The 19,665-nt window shown below is 49.1% G+C and overlaps 2 protein-coding genes and 1 long non-coding RNA gene across 6 annotated transcripts; 2 read left to right on the top strand and 1 right to left on the bottom strand.

Moving 5' to 3' along the window:
* Nucleotides 1-618: 618 nt before the first annotated feature.
* On the top strand, nt 619-5,827 carry LOC125338710 (zinc finger protein 211-like). Of its 2 annotated transcripts, XM_048329668.1 has the most exons (5): nt 619-848; nt 2,564-2,693; nt 4,081-4,935; nt 5,104-5,680; nt 5,796-5,827. In XM_048329668.1, exons 1-4 carry the CDS (start codon nt 696-698, stop codon nt 5,646-5,648), a joined length of 1,683 nt encoding a protein of 560 aa, XP_048185625.1. In that variant the 5' UTR covers nt 619-695; the 3' UTR covers nt 5,649-5,680; nt 5,796-5,827. The 2 variants fall into 2 exon arrangements, with proteins under 2 accessions (XP_048185625.1, XP_048185623.1); XM_048329666.1 differs by lacking the exon at nt 5,796-5,827 and having other exon boundaries at nt 4,081-5,767.
* Nucleotides 5,828-5,835: 8 nt separating this feature from the next.
* On the bottom strand, nt 5,836-6,501 carry LOC125338711. Its single transcript, XR_007208353.1, has 2 exons — nt 6,251-6,501; nt 5,836-6,006 (listed from the first exon to the last, which is right to left on the bottom strand). It is a non-coding gene; the product is annotated as an uncharacterized LOC125338711 (long non-coding RNA).
* Nucleotides 6,502-8,323: 1,822 nt separating this feature from the next.
* Nucleotides 8,324-12,753, top strand: LOC125338759 (zinc finger protein 551-like). 3 transcript variants are annotated; one of them, XM_048329741.1, is made up of 3 exons: nt 8,324-8,491; nt 9,738-9,864; nt 11,018-12,753. In XM_048329741.1, exons 1-3 carry the CDS (start codon nt 8,465-8,467, stop codon nt 12,595-12,597), a joined length of 1,734 nt encoding a protein of 577 aa, XP_048185698.1. In that variant the 5' UTR covers nt 8,324-8,464; the 3' UTR covers nt 12,598-12,753. The 3 variants fall into 3 exon arrangements, with proteins under 3 accessions (XP_048185698.1, XP_048185700.1, XP_048185699.1); XM_048329743.1 differs by lacking the exon at nt 8,324-8,491 and adding an exon at nt 9,378-9,496; XM_048329742.1 differs by lacking the exon at nt 8,324-8,491 and adding an exon at nt 9,482-9,600 and having other exon boundaries at nt 9,637-9,864.
* The last annotated feature ends 6,912 nt before the right edge of the window (nt 12,754-19,665 follow it).

Below are 19,665 nucleotides of genomic sequence, written 5' to 3'. Positions count from 1 at the left end.
CTTAACTGTTTCCTGTGGTTCTCTTGAGGGGTTTTCCAGGTGGACTCTAATGTTGTTTGTGAGATCCTTTTCTCAAAAAAAAAGCCTTCACCAAAAATATTAGTTTGCCTTTCATAAGAGATTCTTGGAAGGACTTTAAAGTTAGATAGCCATATGTGTAGAAGAACCCCTCTTAAATCTTCCACTTTGTGGAAGGACTGGCACAAATGACCTCGTTGATTTCAACAACTTTTTTCCCCAAACTGTCTCCTTTTTGGTCTTTTTTTTTTTTTTTTTTTTTTTTTGAAGATTTTCCCACTAACCACAGGGAACTCACTTGGGTCCCTAACATTCCTCTTGCAGGGGTCGCCCAAGCTTATGACTAAAGAAGGATTCAGAAGAGAGAACAGGAACGTGCAGGGCTAAGGTAACAGAAACCCGCTAGCATGAGTGGAGGGGAAGGGAGGAAGCCATATTTCAGTGTCCGGCTGGGTCTGCTTGGATCCTGTTACAGGCCCACAGCCACGGACCTGCGGGAACTACATTACCCAGAAAGCACTGCTCTCAAACAGAAAGCGGTGGAGCCAATGAGCAGTGGAATGACACGTATTTTCAGTGGGTAAGAGTTGGGTAGGGCGGGATTTCTTGCTGCCCACGTTTGGCGCTGGTTTCCTGGCGGTTTGTCTGTTTTCGGTGCGTGGAGCGAGTGGGAGGTGATGGGAACTTCCCGGAAAGAGGGAAATCGCGGGCCCGACCTCAGCCGCGGTTCTGAGGGACAGAGACCCGGTGACGTTCAGAACAGCCGCGCCCAGGGCTCCGCCGGGCCCAGGACTCCAATGGCAGCCCCCATGCCGAGAGACGCGGCTCAGGTGAGTAGTCCGGCCTCCGGCCCTCCCCGCGGAGAGAGCGAGACCGGTTTGGACCCCCGTGAGCCGCTGTGGTTCGGGTCCCTAGTGCTTGGCTCTCTGGGGAGCCCTGAGTGACGCCTCAGCGTCTACGCCCCTGTGGTCCACCCTGTGATCCCGCCTATGGCCCGCCCTGTGACCCGAGTCCTGTGGTCCGTTCTGTGCTCTGTCCTGTGGCTTGTGGAGAGAGGGGAGACCCTGGGCCGGGAGGGGTCCGAAGGGCTCTTGGAGGGACAGTGGGTGGGTGGAAATGCTTGGGGCTGGAAACCGAGTCTACAAAATATCGGGTGGTTTCTGGCTAATTCTTAGCAGAAGTTGAAGTTCATTCTCATGTCAATAGGAACTGGCCTCTGTGGGCAGTGGCCCACAGCCCAGATGCTGACTCTGAGGATAAAAGAGAAAGATGATACCCCAACACTCTCTGGGGTTTTTGCGGTTGGGATTAGACGCTCCACCCACTGGGATGACAAAGCCAGTAGTAGAAGAGCTTTCAGTGGAGTCATCAAAAACTTGGATTTTCTCCATCTTAAGAGTCTGAATGTTCCAAAGAAGCATTAATGAAGACAGGAAGAGGGCAGCCCTGTAATAAAAAGTCTGGAGATGTGTGTGCAACAGGTAGTGGCTACAGTTTGTTCTAGGGTGTATCTGTGCTTCTCTGGCCTGCAGTAAGGAAGGGGAATCCAAATCTTGAGGTCATTGTGTTCTTAGCAGCCTTTAAAGGTGAGGGTGGCCATTTGGGGTTTACTGTGGGCATGTGGCCCATCATAACTCCATGTGTCTGAGAGCCATGAACCTGTAAGAGAGAGGATGGTCAGGTGGGTTGCCAGTGTTTGCAAAGAAGGAAGAGAATGAGATGGACTGTGAGCCTGGGAGTGATGGTTGTAGGATGATAGATCTGTCACCTGATGAAAATTTCCCCATAATTTTCCTGTAAGCCTTGCTGTGATTGCTAGGTTTCATTCAGACTGGGTAAGTTTAGGGGTGGACCCACTTGCCTGTAGGGGCTGGCTATTGTAGCCTTGTTTGGAAGGGAGGTTACTAGGTTAAAGAGGTGTGACTGTTGAGAGGCATCGGGTGCACCATTAGTGGGGAGCCCCAGTTGAGTTTGGTAACCACAGACAGCTAGTATGGCAAGCAGCCTCCTCCACAGCAGTGTGTGGCCTGCCTGTGGCATGGAGAGGCTGTGTTCTGCTGGCAGATTGGGGGTTGAGAAGAGCAGGGAGGGCAGAGGGCCTCACTTAGCTCTGAGAATTGAAAATATCTGGCAGACTGTGTAAGAGAGAGGTTTGGTCCAAACAGTGATGTGCTTCTGGAGAGAGCATTTGAAATGGTGGTCCTGTGGACTTTTGTAACATGAAGGTGAAAAGTGAACCCATATTTGGTTGTGTATAAGAGTACCACATGGAAGGCCTGAGTACATTTGTGTGATGGGAATGGATACAGCTCTACATGCTAGCCACAGACCTTAGCTTGTATCTCTGTGCTCACTTGCCTGTCCATAGGTGGGAAGAAAGCATGAGAACTCAAGAAGAAAGTGGACATTGGTAGCCGTGGGATCTAGAATCTTCTCTGAGCTGGCAAATGTGACACAGAGGATGAATGTGAAGTACTGGGTTTCCTCAAACTGCAGTCAGTACTAGCACAGAGTCTAATGATGGAATGTTCTGTTCTGACTGTAGCTGATGTGTGGGACATTCCAGGATGTGGTCATTTGCTTCTCCCCTGAGGAGTGGAAGTTCCTTAATGTGGCTCAGAGGCACCTGTACCTCAGTGTGATGCTGGAAACCTTTGCACTTAGAACTTCCATAGGTAAGATCATCACACCTATCACTGCCCTGGTCTCTTGACTTCCTCTGTCTTCACAGGCAGCTTTGCCTCTTCTGTAGCTAGTCCACTTGTTTGATGTGTGCTGTGCTTGCTGTTGCTGAGTTGGGTCAAGCAGCTCCAGTGGTACTTCTTTAACCATCCCCTGCATGGACTGGGGAGAAAGATTCCTGACAGCCATCTTGATGTTTCCCCCCTTCTTTACGCTCAACCCAACTGGGTGACAGACAGTTTACTTCAGTCACACCTTTGAATCCAGTTTTGTCCCCTTCTTACCTCTGACACTTTCTCACAGTGTGCTTTCTCTCTCTCTCTCTCTCTCTGCCTCTCTGTCTCTGTCTCTCTCTCTCTCTCTCTCTCTCTCTCTCTCTCTCTCTCTCTCTCTCTCTCTCTCTCTGTCTCAGCACTGTTGTGACTGCTGCTTGGCTGTCCTTCCAGTCTTTTTTTGTATTGCTATTTCTTTTCCTTCTGGCTCTTTTCTGCTGAGTGGCTCAGGCCAGTGTGTAGGACTCACTTGCTTTGTCTTTCTCTAGAAGAGAGGCTCCTACTCCCTCCCAAGCTGCATGAGCAGTTAGGAAAAATCCTGGCTGCTTCATAGGATTGACATAAACAGATGCTTGGATACATTGAGGGGAGTTTGGGGGAAGTGATGACATCTCAGCTGTTGTCTTATAGGACAGGATCTGTCCTGTGTGCTAGTGATTTTAGTTCAACAGCCATTGGAAAAACCCTATCTATAATATTCACACACACACACACACACACACACACGAGTGCCTCTCGACGCTCCCTGTGCCCTACCTTTCTTGTCCATATACACCAAGAGCTCCAATCCAATGAACTTTCTGAAATTGTCTTCAACACCAACCCAAAACTAGAGGTGTTTTGCAGTGTGCACATATACAAAGAAATATCAATATGGAGTTCTAGTTGTTTTCCCCCACTTGGCCTCAAGCACTATGCTGCACAGTGTGTGCTTGTTACCCATTGGTGGTTCTTTGAAGAAAATTGAGTATTGAGTTTTGGGGGTCTCATAATAGGTGAAGAAAACAATACCATGAAGTGGCAATACCGAAGGCTGCTGATCGTAAGTTTTGCCTCTCTGTTCCAGTTAGTCTTCGTGTCCTATGTTGGTTTAGTTTTCTGGATTTTCAGTCTTTCGAAGTACATCTTTGGGAAGCAACCCCTTCTGCACATGGAACCCCACTTCTGCATCACACCGTTCTTTGGTGTTGGGGTGTGGCTTAGTGCCATAGTGCATGCCTCTCACGTCCAAGTCCCTGGGGGTGATCCCAGCACCACAAGAACTCCAGCTCTTTTCTTTGTCCCACTGTAGTCTACCTGCATTTCATGGCTGTCTTTGTGATTTCAGGTTGTGGACACAGAGTAGGCCGTAAGGAGGCCTGTGGGCACAGTGGTTCTGTGGCAGGTGTGTCACTCTCCAGGACTCCAGCGGCAGATGATTCCAACCTGAGGGCTTGTCCCTGTGTTGTCTGTGCTTCAGTCTTGAAAGACATTTTGTGCCGGGCTGTTCCATGTGTGCAGAAGCTGTCCTGGGATGGGGCGTGTGCAAGCCTTTCCAAGCACCAGAGGCTTCTCAGTGCCAAGAAACCTTTTAAGAAGGACACAGCTGGGACCTCACTGTGGAAAAGCTATGAGTTTTTTGTGTCAGAGAACTACTTCAGTAGTAACAACCTTTGGGAGAATTTCCCATCTTTTTCTGAATTTCAGCCCCTCCTCACCATCCTTAATGGTGAGGAGACAAACAGCTGTGAGTTTGGAGAGGCACCAAATGGTACAGAAAGCTACTGCAAATCGTTTGTGTGCAGCAAAGCTCCTATCCACAAAAAGATGCCTATTTATAACCTAAGACACAACATGGGGAACAATGTCTGTGAGCCTACCAAGAGTAAGCCATTGTGCCTTGATAATCACTCACTTGCTCAGCGCCAGAGTGGTCAGACTAGAGAAAAGCAATATGAGTGTAAGGAATGTGGAAAGTCCTTTAAGGAAAGAAGATCTCTTACTGAACACCAGAGAAACCACACTGGAGAAAGGCCTTATCAGTTTAGAGAATGTGGGAAATCCTTTACACGTAAAAGTGCCCTTAATTTGCACTTGAAAGACCACACTGAAGAAAGACCTTATGTGTGCACCGAATGTGGGAAATCATTTAAGAGAAAAACTACACTTAATGTACACCACAGAAGCCACACTGGAGAAAGGCCTTATGAATGTAGAGAATGTGGGAAATCATTTAAATGTAAAGGTGTCCTTACTACACATCAGAGAGTACACACTGGAGAAAGGCCTTATGCGTGTAGTGTTTGTGGAAAAGCCTTTAAGAAAAGAAATGTCCTTACTGTGCACATGAGAAGCCATACTGGAGAAAGGCCTTATGAGTGTAGAGAATGTGGGAAATCATTTAAATGTAAAAGTGTCCTTACTATACATCAGAGAGTACATACTGGAGAAAGGCCTTATGCGTGTAGTGTTTGTGGAAAAGCCTTTAAGAAAAGAAATGTCCTTACTGTGCACATGAGAAACCATACTGGAGAAAGGCCTTATGAGTGCAGAGAATGTGGGAAATCATTTAAATGTAAAAGTGTCCTTACTACACATCAGAGAGTACATACTGGAGAAAGGCCTTATGCGTGTAGTGTTTGTGGAAAAGCCTTTAAGAAAAGAAATGTCCTTACTGTGCACATGAGAAACCATACTGGAGAAAGGCCTTATGAGTGTAAAGATTGTGGGAAATGCTTTAAACACAAAACTAGCTTTAACATCCACTTGCGATGCCACACTGCAAAAAGACGTTATGAGTGTGACAATTGTGGGAAGTCATTTAAGCATAGAGGTGCCTTTATTTCACACAAGAGAGTGCACACTGAAGAAAGGTCTTATGAGTATAGACTTCGTAAGCTACGTAGAGTAGAATGATAATTTTCATCATTTGAAAGTTAAAATGTATGGTTGAGTTTAAATGTTGGAATTTTCCATGTCTGTGAAGAATTGTTTACTATTTGCATTGTTTAAATAAAACACAGTAGAATGTTTCCAATTTAAAAAAAAAAGTTAAAATGTGTGCTGTGAAATATATACAGTAACAAACCCAATTTAAAAAAAAAAAGGCCTTATAAGTATAGAGAATGTGAGAAGTACTTTAAGTAAAACAGTTCTCTTACTGCACACCAGAGAATCCACAATGGAGAAAGGCCTTATGCATGCACAATATGTGAAGCCTTTCAGAAAAAAAGTTGCCTTAATACACATTTGAGAGGTCACACTGGAGAAAGACCTTTTGGGTTTTTTTTGTTTGTTTGTTTCTTTGTTTTGGTTTTTTTGCCAGTCCTGAGCCTTGGACTCAGGGCCTGAGCACTGTCCCTGGCTTCTTTTTGCTCAAGGCTAGCACTCTGCCACTTGAGCCACAACACCACTTCTGGCCTTTTCTATATGTGTGGTGCTTGGGAATCGAACCCAGGGCTTCATGTATGTGAGGCAAGCACTCTACCACTAGGCCATATTCCCAGCCCGAGAAAGACCTTTTGAATGTAGATTGTGGAAAGTCATTTAAGCACAGAAGCAGCTTTAGTTCACACGAGAATGTACACTGGAGAAAGGACTTAGGAGTGTAGAAAATGTGGGGAATGCTTTACGCAAAGCAGTTCTCTTACTATACATCAGAGAATCCATGTGACAAATTGTACAGTTGGTATGTATGAAAATAGAACAATGAAGCTAGGTACTGGTGGCTCATGCCTGTAATCCTAGCTACTTGGGCTTGGGAGGCTGAGATCTGAGGATTGAGGTTTGAAGCCCACAGAGGCAGGAAAGTCCCTAAGACTGGTCTCCAATTAATCACAGAAAAAGCCAGATGTAGAGGCATGGCTCAAGTGGCAGAGTGCTAGCCTTAAGTACAAAAGTTTAGGACAGTGCCCAGGCCCAGACTTCAAACCCATGGATCCAGAAAAACCCTGTGATAGGAAGTGGGAAAGGTGGAAGAGACTGATACCAAGAGAAAATTGACTAGAGTAGATTGTGTACAGGAGAAGAAATTTACCCAATGTGTATCTTATGTAACTAAAACTATGCAACATAACTGTCTAAAGTGGGGGAAAAACACTATGTAAGATGAAATACCTAAAAAGGAGTCTTATCAGGCTGTTCCCATAGGTGGCCTCAGGGGCCATGTGCTAAAACCTAGCTCAGGAAGTACATCACAGGATTCCAAGAGGCCTCCAACTGCATCCTAAGGGTTCAGCTCCTCAGTCCTGCCCAAGTCTGTTCCCCTGCTAACCTCTATGAGCTGCTGTCCTTGGCACCAGTCATGGGTCCCTGTCAGTCCTCTTGTGGAACCAGTGGGTAAAAGATGAGAAAATGATTTTGACTAAGGAAAGAATAGGAAGGAGGGATTTGCAGCAGTGTGGCTGATAGAAGAAGCCTCCTGGCCTTTGTTTCAGATGATGCAGATAGAGGCACCCACATTTGCCCAAGGAACTAAGAAAACTACATTGCCCAGAAGGCACTGGGAGGAAGGAATGAAATGGAACCAATGCAGTCATTTCCAGTTCAAAGGCATTAAGGTGGGGCAAAACTTCCAACAAGTAAGGCTCTTGGTTATGTTGCCTGCTTCTAGAAAAACTTTTACAGCTTGGGTCTGGGTGAAGGTGACCTGAGTAGAAAGGCTGGGAGTCATGGGCAGTGTCCACACATTGTGTGGTCGTGGACTTGCTAAATCCTTAAGAATCCACACTGGAGGAAAGCCTGTATGTGTAGAAGTGGCTTTAGTCCATATGATAAGAGTACACACTGGAGAAAGGTCTCTTGGGTGTATGGATTGTAGGAAATCCTTGGGAAACAGTTTATCTACTATTTACCAGAAAAACTTCACTGGAGAATAGCCTTATGGATACATAGTATGTGGGGGGGGGCGGGGGGGGGGGGGGAATCCTTTAAGCAAAAAAGTTAGTATACACCAGGAGGACACACTGGAGAACTTATGAATGTAGAGAATGTGACATAATAAATACATAGGGATCCATACTGGAGAAAGGCCGTATCTGTGTACAGATTGTGGGAAATCCTTTCAAAGAAAAACTGGTTTTACTATACACCAGTGACACCATACTGGAGAAATATACAGAGAAATGTACAAATATGCAGTATATGGAAAATCCTTTAAGCCATGCCTTTACTTCTCACTAGGGAGTCCACACAGGAGAAAGGCCATTTGAGTGCAGTGTGGGAAATCCTCTAAGGAAAACAAATCCCTGAGTGCACACCAGAGAGTACACACTGGAGAGAGGCCTCCTGAATACAGAGAATGTGGGGAAATCCTCTACGGGTAGACCTACCGTTTCTCTCCATCAGAGAGATCGCATGAGGGATCATTTGGCTAGGCATCGCCCGGGTCCCCAGTGGAGCCTCCAGTCTTTCCAGATCCAACCCGCGGCGCTCTACCTTGGGACTGTAGGAACTACATTACCCAGAAAGCCCTGTTCTCACAGGGCTGAGGCGAGGCCAATCAGTGTTTGGAGCAGACTCACTTCCGGCCTCACGGCACGAAGTTGAGACGGGACTTCCGGCAGCGCGGGTTTGGCTGTTCAACGTGTGGGTCTATGGGGGGGTGGGATCGCGGTTTACCTGAGGCGGGCGCGCAGAGGGGGTCGCGGCCCGTCGTCCGCACCCGCGCGCGGCCGCGGTTCTGAGGGACGGAGACCCGGTGACGTCCGAGCCCCGCCGGGCCCGCGACCCTAATGGCGGCGCTAGGGGACGCCGCTCAGGTGAGCGTCCCGGCCTCCGGGCCTCCCCACCCGAGCCTTGGAGGTCAGCTTGGGCCTCTGCGAGCGCCGCTATCCAAGTCCCTGTGCGGGTCTCGGGGAGCGCCCCCGCCGGGGCCGCAGAGCAGGGCTGTGACGTCCTGGGGGGGGGGGTGACTCCGCCCCGGGGTGCGGGATCAGTGCGGAGTTCTGCTACAAGAACCTGGGCCTGCGTGGGTCCCCTCCCTTCACCCATGCGAGGAAAACTCGGGCCTGCGCGGGGTCCCCTCCCGACCCACGTGAGGACCCGGGAATGTGCGGTTATCCTCACCCCCGAGAGGAACACCCGGGCCTGTGCAAGGTCTCCCCCCGCCAAGTCCCACGCGAGAAGAACCCACGCCTGTGCGGGTCCCCCACACACCAGTCCCACGTGCTGACGACCCAGGCCTCTGCAGGTCCCTCCCCCCCAAGTCCCACGCGAGGAGGGCCCGGGCCTGTGCACATGTGTTGTTCCCCCACCCACCCGCAGACCCACTCGAGGAGGAGCGGGACCTGTGCAGGTTACACCCCTTCCCCCCGTCTCACATGAGGTCCAGGGCCGGTGCGGATCTCCCCAGCCCGGAGCCTTTTGTTCACTCCAAAATTCTGTGTCACCCTTGAGAGGTCTGAGGAGCTCCAAGGTGACATATAAGAGTAGGGGCATGTGCAGTCTTTCTGGGGGTCACTTGTGGGAGGCAGCAGACAGGTGAGGAGGGCAGGGGCCTGGTCAGGGCCCCTCAGGGCACCATTACCAGCCAGGGCTGGGGGCTCTGGGATCCACACACAGCCCTCAATGTCAGGTTGATTTGAGGAATGACCAGCCAAGGTGATCTGCAGGGTGGTGTCACCCGCACACTCTGGGTAGTATAGACCGAGATGGGTGGGCAGAAAGTGGAAATAGCTGTGGAAGTGTGCAAAGTGTGATATGCACCCAGACCAGACAATGCCTGGGACATGGTGGCCTTACTCTTGGTGACCCAAAGGTGAAAGGTAAGCCAACATGTTATGGCCAAGGTTACCACACATGGGGGTGGGGACGGGGGCGGCTTTGACAAGTGGAGACAGCTGTGCCAGCCAGTGCCACACTTGAAGTGGTGTCTCTGCTGACCACCCTGTGAGTGCTGTGGGAGCAAATGGGTCCTGGTGTCTTCCCTGAGATGAGGATGGGCGTATCCGCCGGGAATCCTAGGAGAGAAGCTGATGATGGGAAATTTTCTTCCAACCACAGCAGGCCTGTGTGACCTTTGAGGATGTGGTCTTTTCCTTCTCCCCGGAGGAGTGGGGGTTCCTTAATGAAGACCAGAGGCACCTGTACCTCAGTGTGATGCTGGAGACCTTTGCCCTTGTGTCCTCCGTAGGTAAGATGGCTGTGCCCACCCATCCTGGTGTCCAATCACCCTCATCTCCCTAATGTCAACCCTGCCTCCTCCGCTGGTCTGTAGGCTCTGCTAACTTCTCATTTTGGGCATGTATGCTGTGTCTATGGCTATGTGCTCTCCCCCAAGCGGCTGTAATGCCAAATGCTGTAGTGACTGCCAGCACCGATTCAGCAGGAAGTTATGTGGCACTCAGCCTGGAGGGTTTCACCTCATCCTTGCTCCCCTGGCTGGGTGGCCCTCAGGATGCACAGCACCTTTTGCCCGCTTTCTGTCCTTTTATTCTTCATGCGTTGACTCCTGGCACCGCAGTGATGGGCACCCACGTGGGCCAGCCCCTGCTCTTGGTTGTCTTTGTACTGCTGTATTTCTGCCTGTGTGCTGTGTGCAGGGCATCTCAGCCTGGGAGCTTCATGCGTGTACTCATGAGCCCTTCAGCTGGGGGTTAGGGGAATCCTGAGAACGAGAAGTTCTCAGTAGGGCCTGGTCCTAGGAGAAGGCCTGGGGACAGGGACTGCTGTCTTGGTTTCCATCCTCCCAGGAATCTGCCCTATGTCCTTAGCATTTCTAGGGCCAGTGCTTCCATGCTTGTCTGCCATCTGCACTCTGCCCCCCTGGATGCCCCTCCTTTCTATAATCCATGCTTCATGAGTGCATTCCACCGGCCTCTGCACCGTTCTCTACACTAACGCACACCTAATGGGCCTGGAGCCATGTGTGTCTCCTGGGTTGTTTTCAAATGCAGCCTGAGTGGCTTTACTGTCCTGGGCCTGATCTGTCCTTCCTGCCCGCGGCTCAGCTGTTCCAAGAAAGACGCTGTGGTGAGCTCAGGGGATGTCACAGCAGCCATTCCCGTGGGGGAGAGGTTCAAGCCCTGTGTCTCTTCCCTGTGTCTCTTCCCAGCTCACTCCTGTGCCCTTTGTGGGGTGCTGCCCAGGTTCTCATGTGCATGGAGGCCCAGTTCTGTGGCTCCACCCTTCCACCTTCAGAATAATCCTGTGATGTTGGTTGTGGAGCTTGGTAGTAGTGTGCATGTCCAGCAAGGCCCTGGGATTGATCTCACCACCAAGAAAATTCTATGGACCCCCCTCCCGCCACCGGGCGTGGGCATTTCACTGTCATTTCTCTGATTTAGGTTGTGGGCATGAAGTAGACGGTCGAGAGTCATCTGTGCCCCAAGTGTCTGTGGGTGGAAGGTCACACGTGACGAGTCCACCCACCCAGAAGGCTCACTCATGCAGTATCTGTGTCCTCGTCTTGAAAGACATTTTATACCTGGCTCTTCCGCCAGTGCCAAAGCCGTGTCTGCTGGAGGCATGTGCGGACATTCCTCAGCACCCAGACCATCAGAGCGAAGAGGAGCCAGTGGCATGGGGCGTGGATGGGCCCATGCCTGACGAAAACACTGACTATCTTGTGTCAGGACAGCGATTCCAATTTGAAGACCTCTGGAAGGACCTGTCAGCGTTTTCTCACTTCCTGCCGCCCCCAATCATCCCCAGTTGTGAGAACCCACACAACGCCAAGCTGTGGGAGGCATTTCACTATGGGAGAACTTATTACGACTTCTTCCAGTGGACAAAAGCTTCCGGCCACGAAAATACAGCTTTTCATAGCCTGAGTGCATATCCCGGAGAAAACCTTTACGAGCACAGCGTATATGAGAGACCATTTCACACTCCGTACTCACTTGTCCCATTTCCGACAGTCCACCCGGGAGAAAGAACCCATGGGTGCAGCGAGTGTGGGAAGCTGTTCAAGCGCCGAGCAGCCCTGTACATCCACCAGAGGATCCACACTGGGGAGCGGCCGTACGGGTGCACGGAGTGTGGGAAGTTCTTCCAGCGCCGAGCGGCCCTCTCTGTGCACCAGAGGATCCACACCGGGGAGCGGCCCTACGAGTGCGGGGAGTGCGGGAAATGCTTTAAGGATGGCTACGCCCTCACCGTGCACCAGCGGGTGCACACCGGGGAGCGGCCCTACGTGTGCCGGGACTGCGGGAAGTCCTTCAAGCGAGGGGGTGACCTGATCGTGCACCAGCGAGTGCACACCGGAGAGCGGCCCTACGTGTGCACGTACTGTGGGAAGGCTTTCAAGCGAGGAGGTGAACTTACTGTGCACCAGAGAGGCCACACTGGGGAGAGGCCTTATGAGTGTGGCGAGTGTGGGAAATCCTTTAAGCTACGAAACGGCCTCATCGTGCACCAGCGGGGCCACACGGGGGAGAGACCATACGTGTGCGCCTACTGCGGCAAGTCATTCAAGGAGAAGAGCGTCCTCACTGTGCACCAGCGGATCCACACGGGGGAGAGGCCCTACCAGTGCCGCATCTGCGGGAAGTCATTTAAGGAAAGAAGCGTCCTTTCCGTCCACCAGCGCGTGCACAACGTGGAGCGGCCTTACGAGTGCGCCGAGTGCGGGCGCTCCTTCAAGCGGGGCTATGACCTCACTGTGCACCAGCGGGTGCACACTGGGGAGAGGCCATACGTGTGTGCCGACTGCGGCAAGTCCTACAAACGAGGGAGCAACCTCACCGAGCACCAGAGAGCACACATGAAAGAAGGTGCTTATGAGTGCAGAAACTTCGGGAAAACGTTGACTCGGCGTGCTAACATCAGCAGCCACTACAGAGTTCACGAGGGAGAGAAACCGTATGAATACAGTGGGTGTGATAAACCTTTCTGGTATGAACCCAGTATTGTTCAGCGCCCGTAAAACAACATAGAGCAAACCCATAAGGCCCGGTGCTGGCCATTCCCACCTGCAATCCTAGCTACTTAGGAGGCTGAGATCTGAGGATCACGGTTCAAAGCCAGCCTGGGCAGAAAGATATGTGGGGTTCTTATCTCTAATTAACCAGCACAAAGCCAGAAGTGGAGTTGTGGCTCAAGTGATAGAGCCCCAGGCAGAAAAGGGACCTTTTTTTTTTTTTTTTTGGCCAGTCCTGGGCCTTGGACTCAGGGCCTGAGCACCATCCCTGGCTTCTTCCCGCTCAAGGCTAGCACTCTGCCACCTGAGCCACAGCGCCCCTTCTGGCCGTTTTCCATATATGTGGTGCTGGGGAATCGAACCGAAAGCTTCATGTGTAGGAGGCAAGCACTCTTGCCACTAGTCCATATTCCCAGCCCAGAAAAGGGAACTTCTATAAGCATGGCCATTGTGGGAAAGATGACAGAGCTCATTCAATACACGTGGGGGCTCATGCTGGGAAGTAGCCTGCGAGTGTGAAGGGTGTGGGCATTGGTTCATCACTGGAAATGATCCAGTAAGAAGCTGAGTGTGTGAACAGTTTTGCGCATGCCACTGAAGAGGCCTCTACACTGCTGCAGGAGAACCTTGGCTCACCATTCCTGTCCTCCACACGCAAAGCATCACCTCGTAATGACATATGTATGTCGGCTTTCCTCCTTCCCCACTTACCAGCAGGAAGTTCCTGCGTGGAATAGACCCGCATAGAAGGGAATGGGCCTGGTCCTGGTCCTGTAGAACCACGGGAGTGTTTGACATGGACTTCATACTTGTGGATGTCTATATGATGTCTTTTTTTTTTTTTTTTTTTTGGCCAGTCCTGAGGCTTGGACTCGGCCTGAGCACTATCCCTGGCTTCTTTTTGCTTAAAGATAGCACTCTGCCACATGAGCCACAGCGCCACTTCTGGCCATGTGGTGCTGGGGAATCGAACCCAGGACCTCATGTATATGAGGCAAGCACTCTTGCCACTAGGCCATATCCCCAGCCCCTCTATATGATATCTATATGTGAGACGTGCCGTGGGTTCTGGCGTGGAGTGAGGCTGACATTCTAGACACTGTTACAGAAGCCACTGCCTGGAGCCGGCCTGCACAGTGGGCAGCTTGCCGACTTGCCGTGGCAGCCTAGGCCCTAATGGCAATAGTGGGTAGTGGTTACCTTTCGTCTGTTCATTGAGTGATCATGTGATGGGGGAAACCCAGCAGGGCCAAAGGGATTCAGAGCTGGCTGTTCTGGAGGCTTAGAATAGGCTTAGCTTCTTCATGCATGCTGTGGTCTTGTGTGACACTTGTATGGTTTCCAGCTTTCAAGTGACTCACTGGTCATATAGCCCTGGTCTCTGCATTAATAATGCAGAAACCTCCATCTTTAATTTTGGCTTTTCATATATCTGATTGGTTCTGCATATAGGAAGTTAGATTGTTGATGACAAGATGGACTTTTGTGGGACGATGATGGTGCGTGCTTCAGGGAGAGCACAGCGACAGAGAGCAACTCCTCTTCACCTTCTTACCAAGTGTGATTGCCACCCAAGACTTCCAGTGAAACACTACAAGAATTTGTGACTGAAACCTAAGTCACCTAAGAGGCAGTCGATTATAACACGCTACATTGATTCTGGAAGCAGCTTGGCCACATGAGGTGGCCACTGGGTGTCTGAAGAACTGCCTGGTTCATGGCCATTGTATACACACTGTGACCTGTATGAATCTGAAAAACCAGGACACAAAGAGTCCAAGGAGCTTCACACAGGCATTTCCTTCACTTTTGGTGTAACTGTTGGCCTATCATCTCTGTTTTGGGGAGCAGTGCCATGTTGATCATAAAAGAAACAGAAGACAAGATTTGAGGAGAAAAATAATTCCTCCGCCGCAATGACTTCCTGACAGGTGTCAGGCCATGCGTGACACTGCTTCAAACAAAGCAAAAACACCAATTTGACATCTAGCTTCCAAGCAGGTGAACGCGATTACTTCAGTCTGCCATGGAGCATGGGGCTGGCTGCCCACACAAGGTCTTTAGTCCAGCCGCAGAAGCACAGCTGCGGGGGTGCGTGTCACTTGCACATAGATTTGGGACATCATGGTGGTGGTCTTCTCCCCATAGTTGTGAGTTATTGGCTCTCAAGTACCATTGTCTTTTAGCCATGTAGAGGTGCCACCCCATCCCAAGGCCGACGAAAATCCCTTGGAGAGGCTCCAGCCTCCCAGAATCCTCTGGGCCTGAAGAAGGTTGAAATGCACTTACATGTTTGACCTGTGGAAAACAGTTTTTCGAGCACTGATTCGTGTACAGTAGAAAATGTGTGTATAAGCTTTTGTTGAGCAATAAAATGAAACATCTTTTGGATAACAAATGTATTCAAATGAAAAAAAACAATGCCCTGAGCCCGGTGCTGGTGGTTCACACCTATAACCGTAGCTACTTAAAAGGCTGAGATCTGAGGATGATGGCTCAAAGGAACATCCATGAGACTCTTATCTCCAGTTAACCACCACTCAAAGTGGGAAGAGTACTAGCCTTCAGCAAAAAGAGCTCAGCAGCAACACCCAGGCCCTAAGTTCAAGCACCATGACTGACCCCCCACACCCCGCAAAAAAAGAAAGTCTAAATGACATATGGGGTAAGATCTTTCCTAAATGTACATGACGTTTATTGGGCTTTTTGAAAAATTCAGCTGTAAACTGATTAAACTGCATTTGTATTTTGTTAATAGCACTTTTATATAATCAGTTATGTGTGTTAAATATAAACAATTAAGGAATAACAATGTAACGATTTTGTGAACATGTAAACAGTACAGTGAAATAACTGGATATATGTGTGCCACACAAACATGAATGGCTGGATGTTTTGTAAGATCTGTTTGTAAATTTTCTAATCATGGGGGTGAGGGGTGGTAGAAATAGCAGGTAAGTTCCCTACCATTGGTTACTTGCAAGCCCTAAATTTAAGCAGTGTCTAAGAAAGCTGGGCATACGCAGTTCTGGAGAGGCACGACCGCAGTGTCCACGTCACCACAGACTTTTTCTAGCCCGGTGACAAGGTTCAGGTGTTTGAAGCTGTTAATCACCTGCACCTTCACTTCTTCCCTGGTGTGGGGCTGCGGTCCTGGCTGGGACCTGCTCTCTAGCTGTTCATTGCATTTCCTTCCCGCCCCACTGGTTGCTCCCGTGTGCCAATCTATCAGCTCCTTGGGTTGTCTCGTGAACTTTGTTACGTTTGACCCTTGGTTTATTCACTGTTCATTCTTTTATTTCCTTGATCATGTACCAGGCCCTGTTCTAGAGTGATGCTGTAGATCATAGACAGTCGGGTAAACACAATTGCAGCCTGTTGGAGCCCGTTTCTCTCAGGTAAGTTGCAGTAGGAACAAAGAGTACAGAATTGGCTTGAAATACAAAGGCTGTTGGCTAGATGTGATTAGTGAATAGGAAGAGGGAAGACCAGAGAATGACTCCTCACTTCCCAGGGGGACCACTGTGTGGTCACTAGCTGTGGAAACGGGACTCCAATAAACTTGGTTTAATCTCAGCAAACCATTAGAACCTTAGTTCTAAGTTATTTCCAGAAAAATTTCTTTGAGTCTTTAAACACCCAATCATTTCTAGGAAGCTTGTCAGGTCTGGCCTCTTCCCTCTGCTCTGAGAACCCTCGTCCTGTGGACCTCTGTGCGTGCACACAGTGCGTACAATAATCATTTATTTTGTTTTGCTTTTTGTCAGTCTTGGGGCTTGGACTCAGGGCCTGAGCACTGTCCCTGGCTTCTATTTGCTCAAGGCTAGCACTCTACCACTTGAGTCATAGCGCCACTTCCAGCTTTTTCTGTGTATGTGGTGCTGAGGAATCAAACCCAGGGCTTCATGTATACAAGGTGAATACTTTACCACTAGGCCATATTCCCAGCCTGTCCCTTTGCACTCATAGCTAGTGCTCTACCACTTTGAACCACAGTACTATTTCCATTTTTCTGGTGGTTAATTGGAGATAAAGAGTGTTATGGACTTTCTTGCCCAGGCTAGCTTCAAACCATGTTCCTCAGATCTCAGCCTCCTGAGTAGCTAGGATGACAGGCTCTAGGAGTTATTTTAAGGGCAATAACAAACTAGGTTTCCAAGTATACACATGAGGGTCACTTTGGGTGCTTGATACAGTTATTTAAGCCAAGACTGGAGAGAAGTTGGCAGCATTTTTCTAGGCAGTGGTAGTTTACTCTCTAGTCTCACTGTGAGTGTCCTATATGTACAGAACTCTCCAATATTCTTCACTTAGCAAGGGCCAAAATCTCTTGTCCCTGGTGATGTAGCCCAGGCCCAGAACTAATGGCTGGTGGTTTATTGCTAAATTTTGAAGTTGTGCACTGTTGGCTCATGGCTGTAACCTGGCTACTCGGGAGGCTGAGATCTGAGCACCACAGTTCAAAGCCAGGCTGGACAGGAAAGAGTGAGACTGATCTCCAATTAACCACCAAAAATCCAGAAGAGGAGCTATGGCTCAAGTGGTAGAACACTAGCCTGGAGGAAAAAAAAAGGCTCAGGGGCAGCCCTCAAGCCCCAGGGCAAGCACATACACAAACACAAGCCCCAGGACAAGCACACACACACACACATAAGCCCCAGGACAAACAAGTGCACACACGCACACACACACACAAGCTCCAGGACAATCACACAAACACAAGCCCCAGGACAAGCACACACACACACACACATGCCCCAGGACAAGCACACACACACACACACACACACACACACACACACACACACACACACACACGCCCCAGGACAAGCACACCCAAAAGTTGAGTGTCAAGGTGACCCAGGATTTGTGGAGTTTTTTGCAGTTGGGTTTAGAAGCTCCACCCATTGAGATACGAAACTCAGTATTAGGAGCATGTCTCAGTAGAGAACAGAGCATGGATTTTCATCCTCTTAGAGTGTAACTATCCCCATGGTGACTCTGAAACACGGATACGTGGCTGGTGATATGCATGTGGAACTTTGGACTTCATGTTGAGGATTCTGGGAGGTGCAGCTGGTCCTCTGGGTCAGTGTGGAAGGGGAGCTCTGGGGCAATTCTGCTCTTAGCAGCCTTGGAAGGGTGCTTATCTGGGCTTCAGGTCTGACAACCAGGTAAGAGAGGAGCCTATCACAAAAGCAAGTATGAAAGGTGGCCACATGTGCAGTAGGAAAAAGGATGGGCTACAGACTGTCGATGCTTCCAGAAAACGAGAACCCTAGACAGACCCTGAGCCTGGAAGTAACTGGTTCAAGATGACGCCGCACCCACAAACAGTCCTGCGTTCACCCCTCAGCTATAGATTATTGAGTTTGCTGTAACCCTATTTACATGCCAGATTCCTGGCACACATTATCACCTGAAAGAATTTGCTTGTGTTTCAAGGCCACGGGTACAGTGTGCTCCACCTGCTGGCCACAGGTGTGTCACAGCTTGTGTCATAACCCAGCTCTAATGCTGCAAGCGATTTTCTCTGAGCCCATGCATCAATGACCGCCTTGCTGTGGACAGTGATGATGCAAAAGAAAACACACCTCGTAGTTCTGCTTGTATGTAGACAATCTTTTTTTTTTTTTTTTTTGCCAGTCCTGGGCCTTGGTCTCAGGGCCTGAGCACTGTCCCTGGCTTCCTTTTTGCTCAAGGCTAGCACTCTGACACTTGAGCCACAGCGCCACTTCTGGCCATTTTCTATATATGTGGTGCTGGGGAATCGAACCCAGGGCTTCATGTATATGAGGCAAGCACTCTTGCCATTAGGCCATATTCCCAGCCCATGTAGACAATCTTTAAGAAATAAGAACACAAAGCCAGGTGCCCATGGCTCACACCTGTAAGCCTAGCTACTCAGGTGCCTGAGGTCTGGGGATCACAGTTCGAAGCTAGGCCAGGCAGAAAAGTCCATGAGACTCTTATTTCCAGTTGACCACCAACACCTTCTAAGAGAGGTGACCCAGACAGAACTCACCATCACCTTTCCTAGATCCAGAAGAAAAATGTCTACCATCATAAAAATGTGAATAGGAAAAAAAAGAAGAAAACTATCACCCAAGTAGGACAGATATCCAAAAAGAGAAACAGGAAATAATCAAGTCTTAACATAGTAAACAGCAGTCAATAGTACAGAAAACAGTGAAAAAGAAACAGGATAGAAACAAATTATCCAAGGCAACTAGTAGAAAGACAGTGAAATGACAATCTTTATAAACACCCCCATGTGTAAATGAACCAGATTATCTAGTTAAAAGACAGACTTGCTGGGTATACATTTATATTAATTTTATAACCATATGTTCCCTACAAGAAACACTTTCTGTGCAAAGACATTCACAGACTGAGAGAATGGAAAATAGGACTGTGAAAATGGACACCTACAATAAGAGTACCTATACTTACATCTGAAAATTTAAAAATTAGGGCTGGGAATGTGGCTTAGTGGTAGAGTGCTTGTCTAGCATGCATGAAGCCCTGGGTTCAATTCCTCAGTACCACATACGCAGAAAAAGCCAGAAGTGGCACTATGGCTTAAATGGTAGAGTGCTAACATTGAACAAAAGCAGCTCAGTGACAGTGGCCAGGCCCTGAGTTCCAAGTCTGGCAAAAAAAAAAATTTTTTTTAAAGAGCAAGACAAACCTATGGCTCACATCCATAATCCTAGCTACTCAGGAGGCTGAGAGCTGAGACTCGCAGTTTGAAGCCAGCCTGGGCAGGAAAATCCATGAAAATCATCTCCAACACATTACCACTACCACCACCACCACCCTCTCAAAAAAATGCCTGAAATGCTGCAGCTCAAGTAGTAGTTGAGCACTAAAGGAAAAACCACCTCAGGGCAAAATGAACAAAAAGATGTGATTATTGTTCATGTAAATTTATCTAAATTGAAGAGCACTAAATTTTGTTTTAAAAATACTGACATCTAGGGTTGGGAACATGGCTTAGCAGTAGAGTGCTTGCCTAGCATGCACGAAGCCCTGGGTTTGATTCCATACACAGAAAAGGCCAGAAGTGGAGCT

This window comes from Perognathus longimembris, chromosome 20 (assembly GCF_023159225.1).
Source record: "Perognathus longimembris pacificus isolate PPM17 chromosome 20, ASM2315922v1, whole genome shotgun sequence".
Taxonomy (NCBI): Eukaryota; Metazoa; Chordata; class Mammalia; order Rodentia; family Heteromyidae; genus Perognathus; species Perognathus longimembris.
Note: the sequence above shows the minus strand (reverse complement) of the source record. Positions and strands in the feature narration are given on the sequence as shown.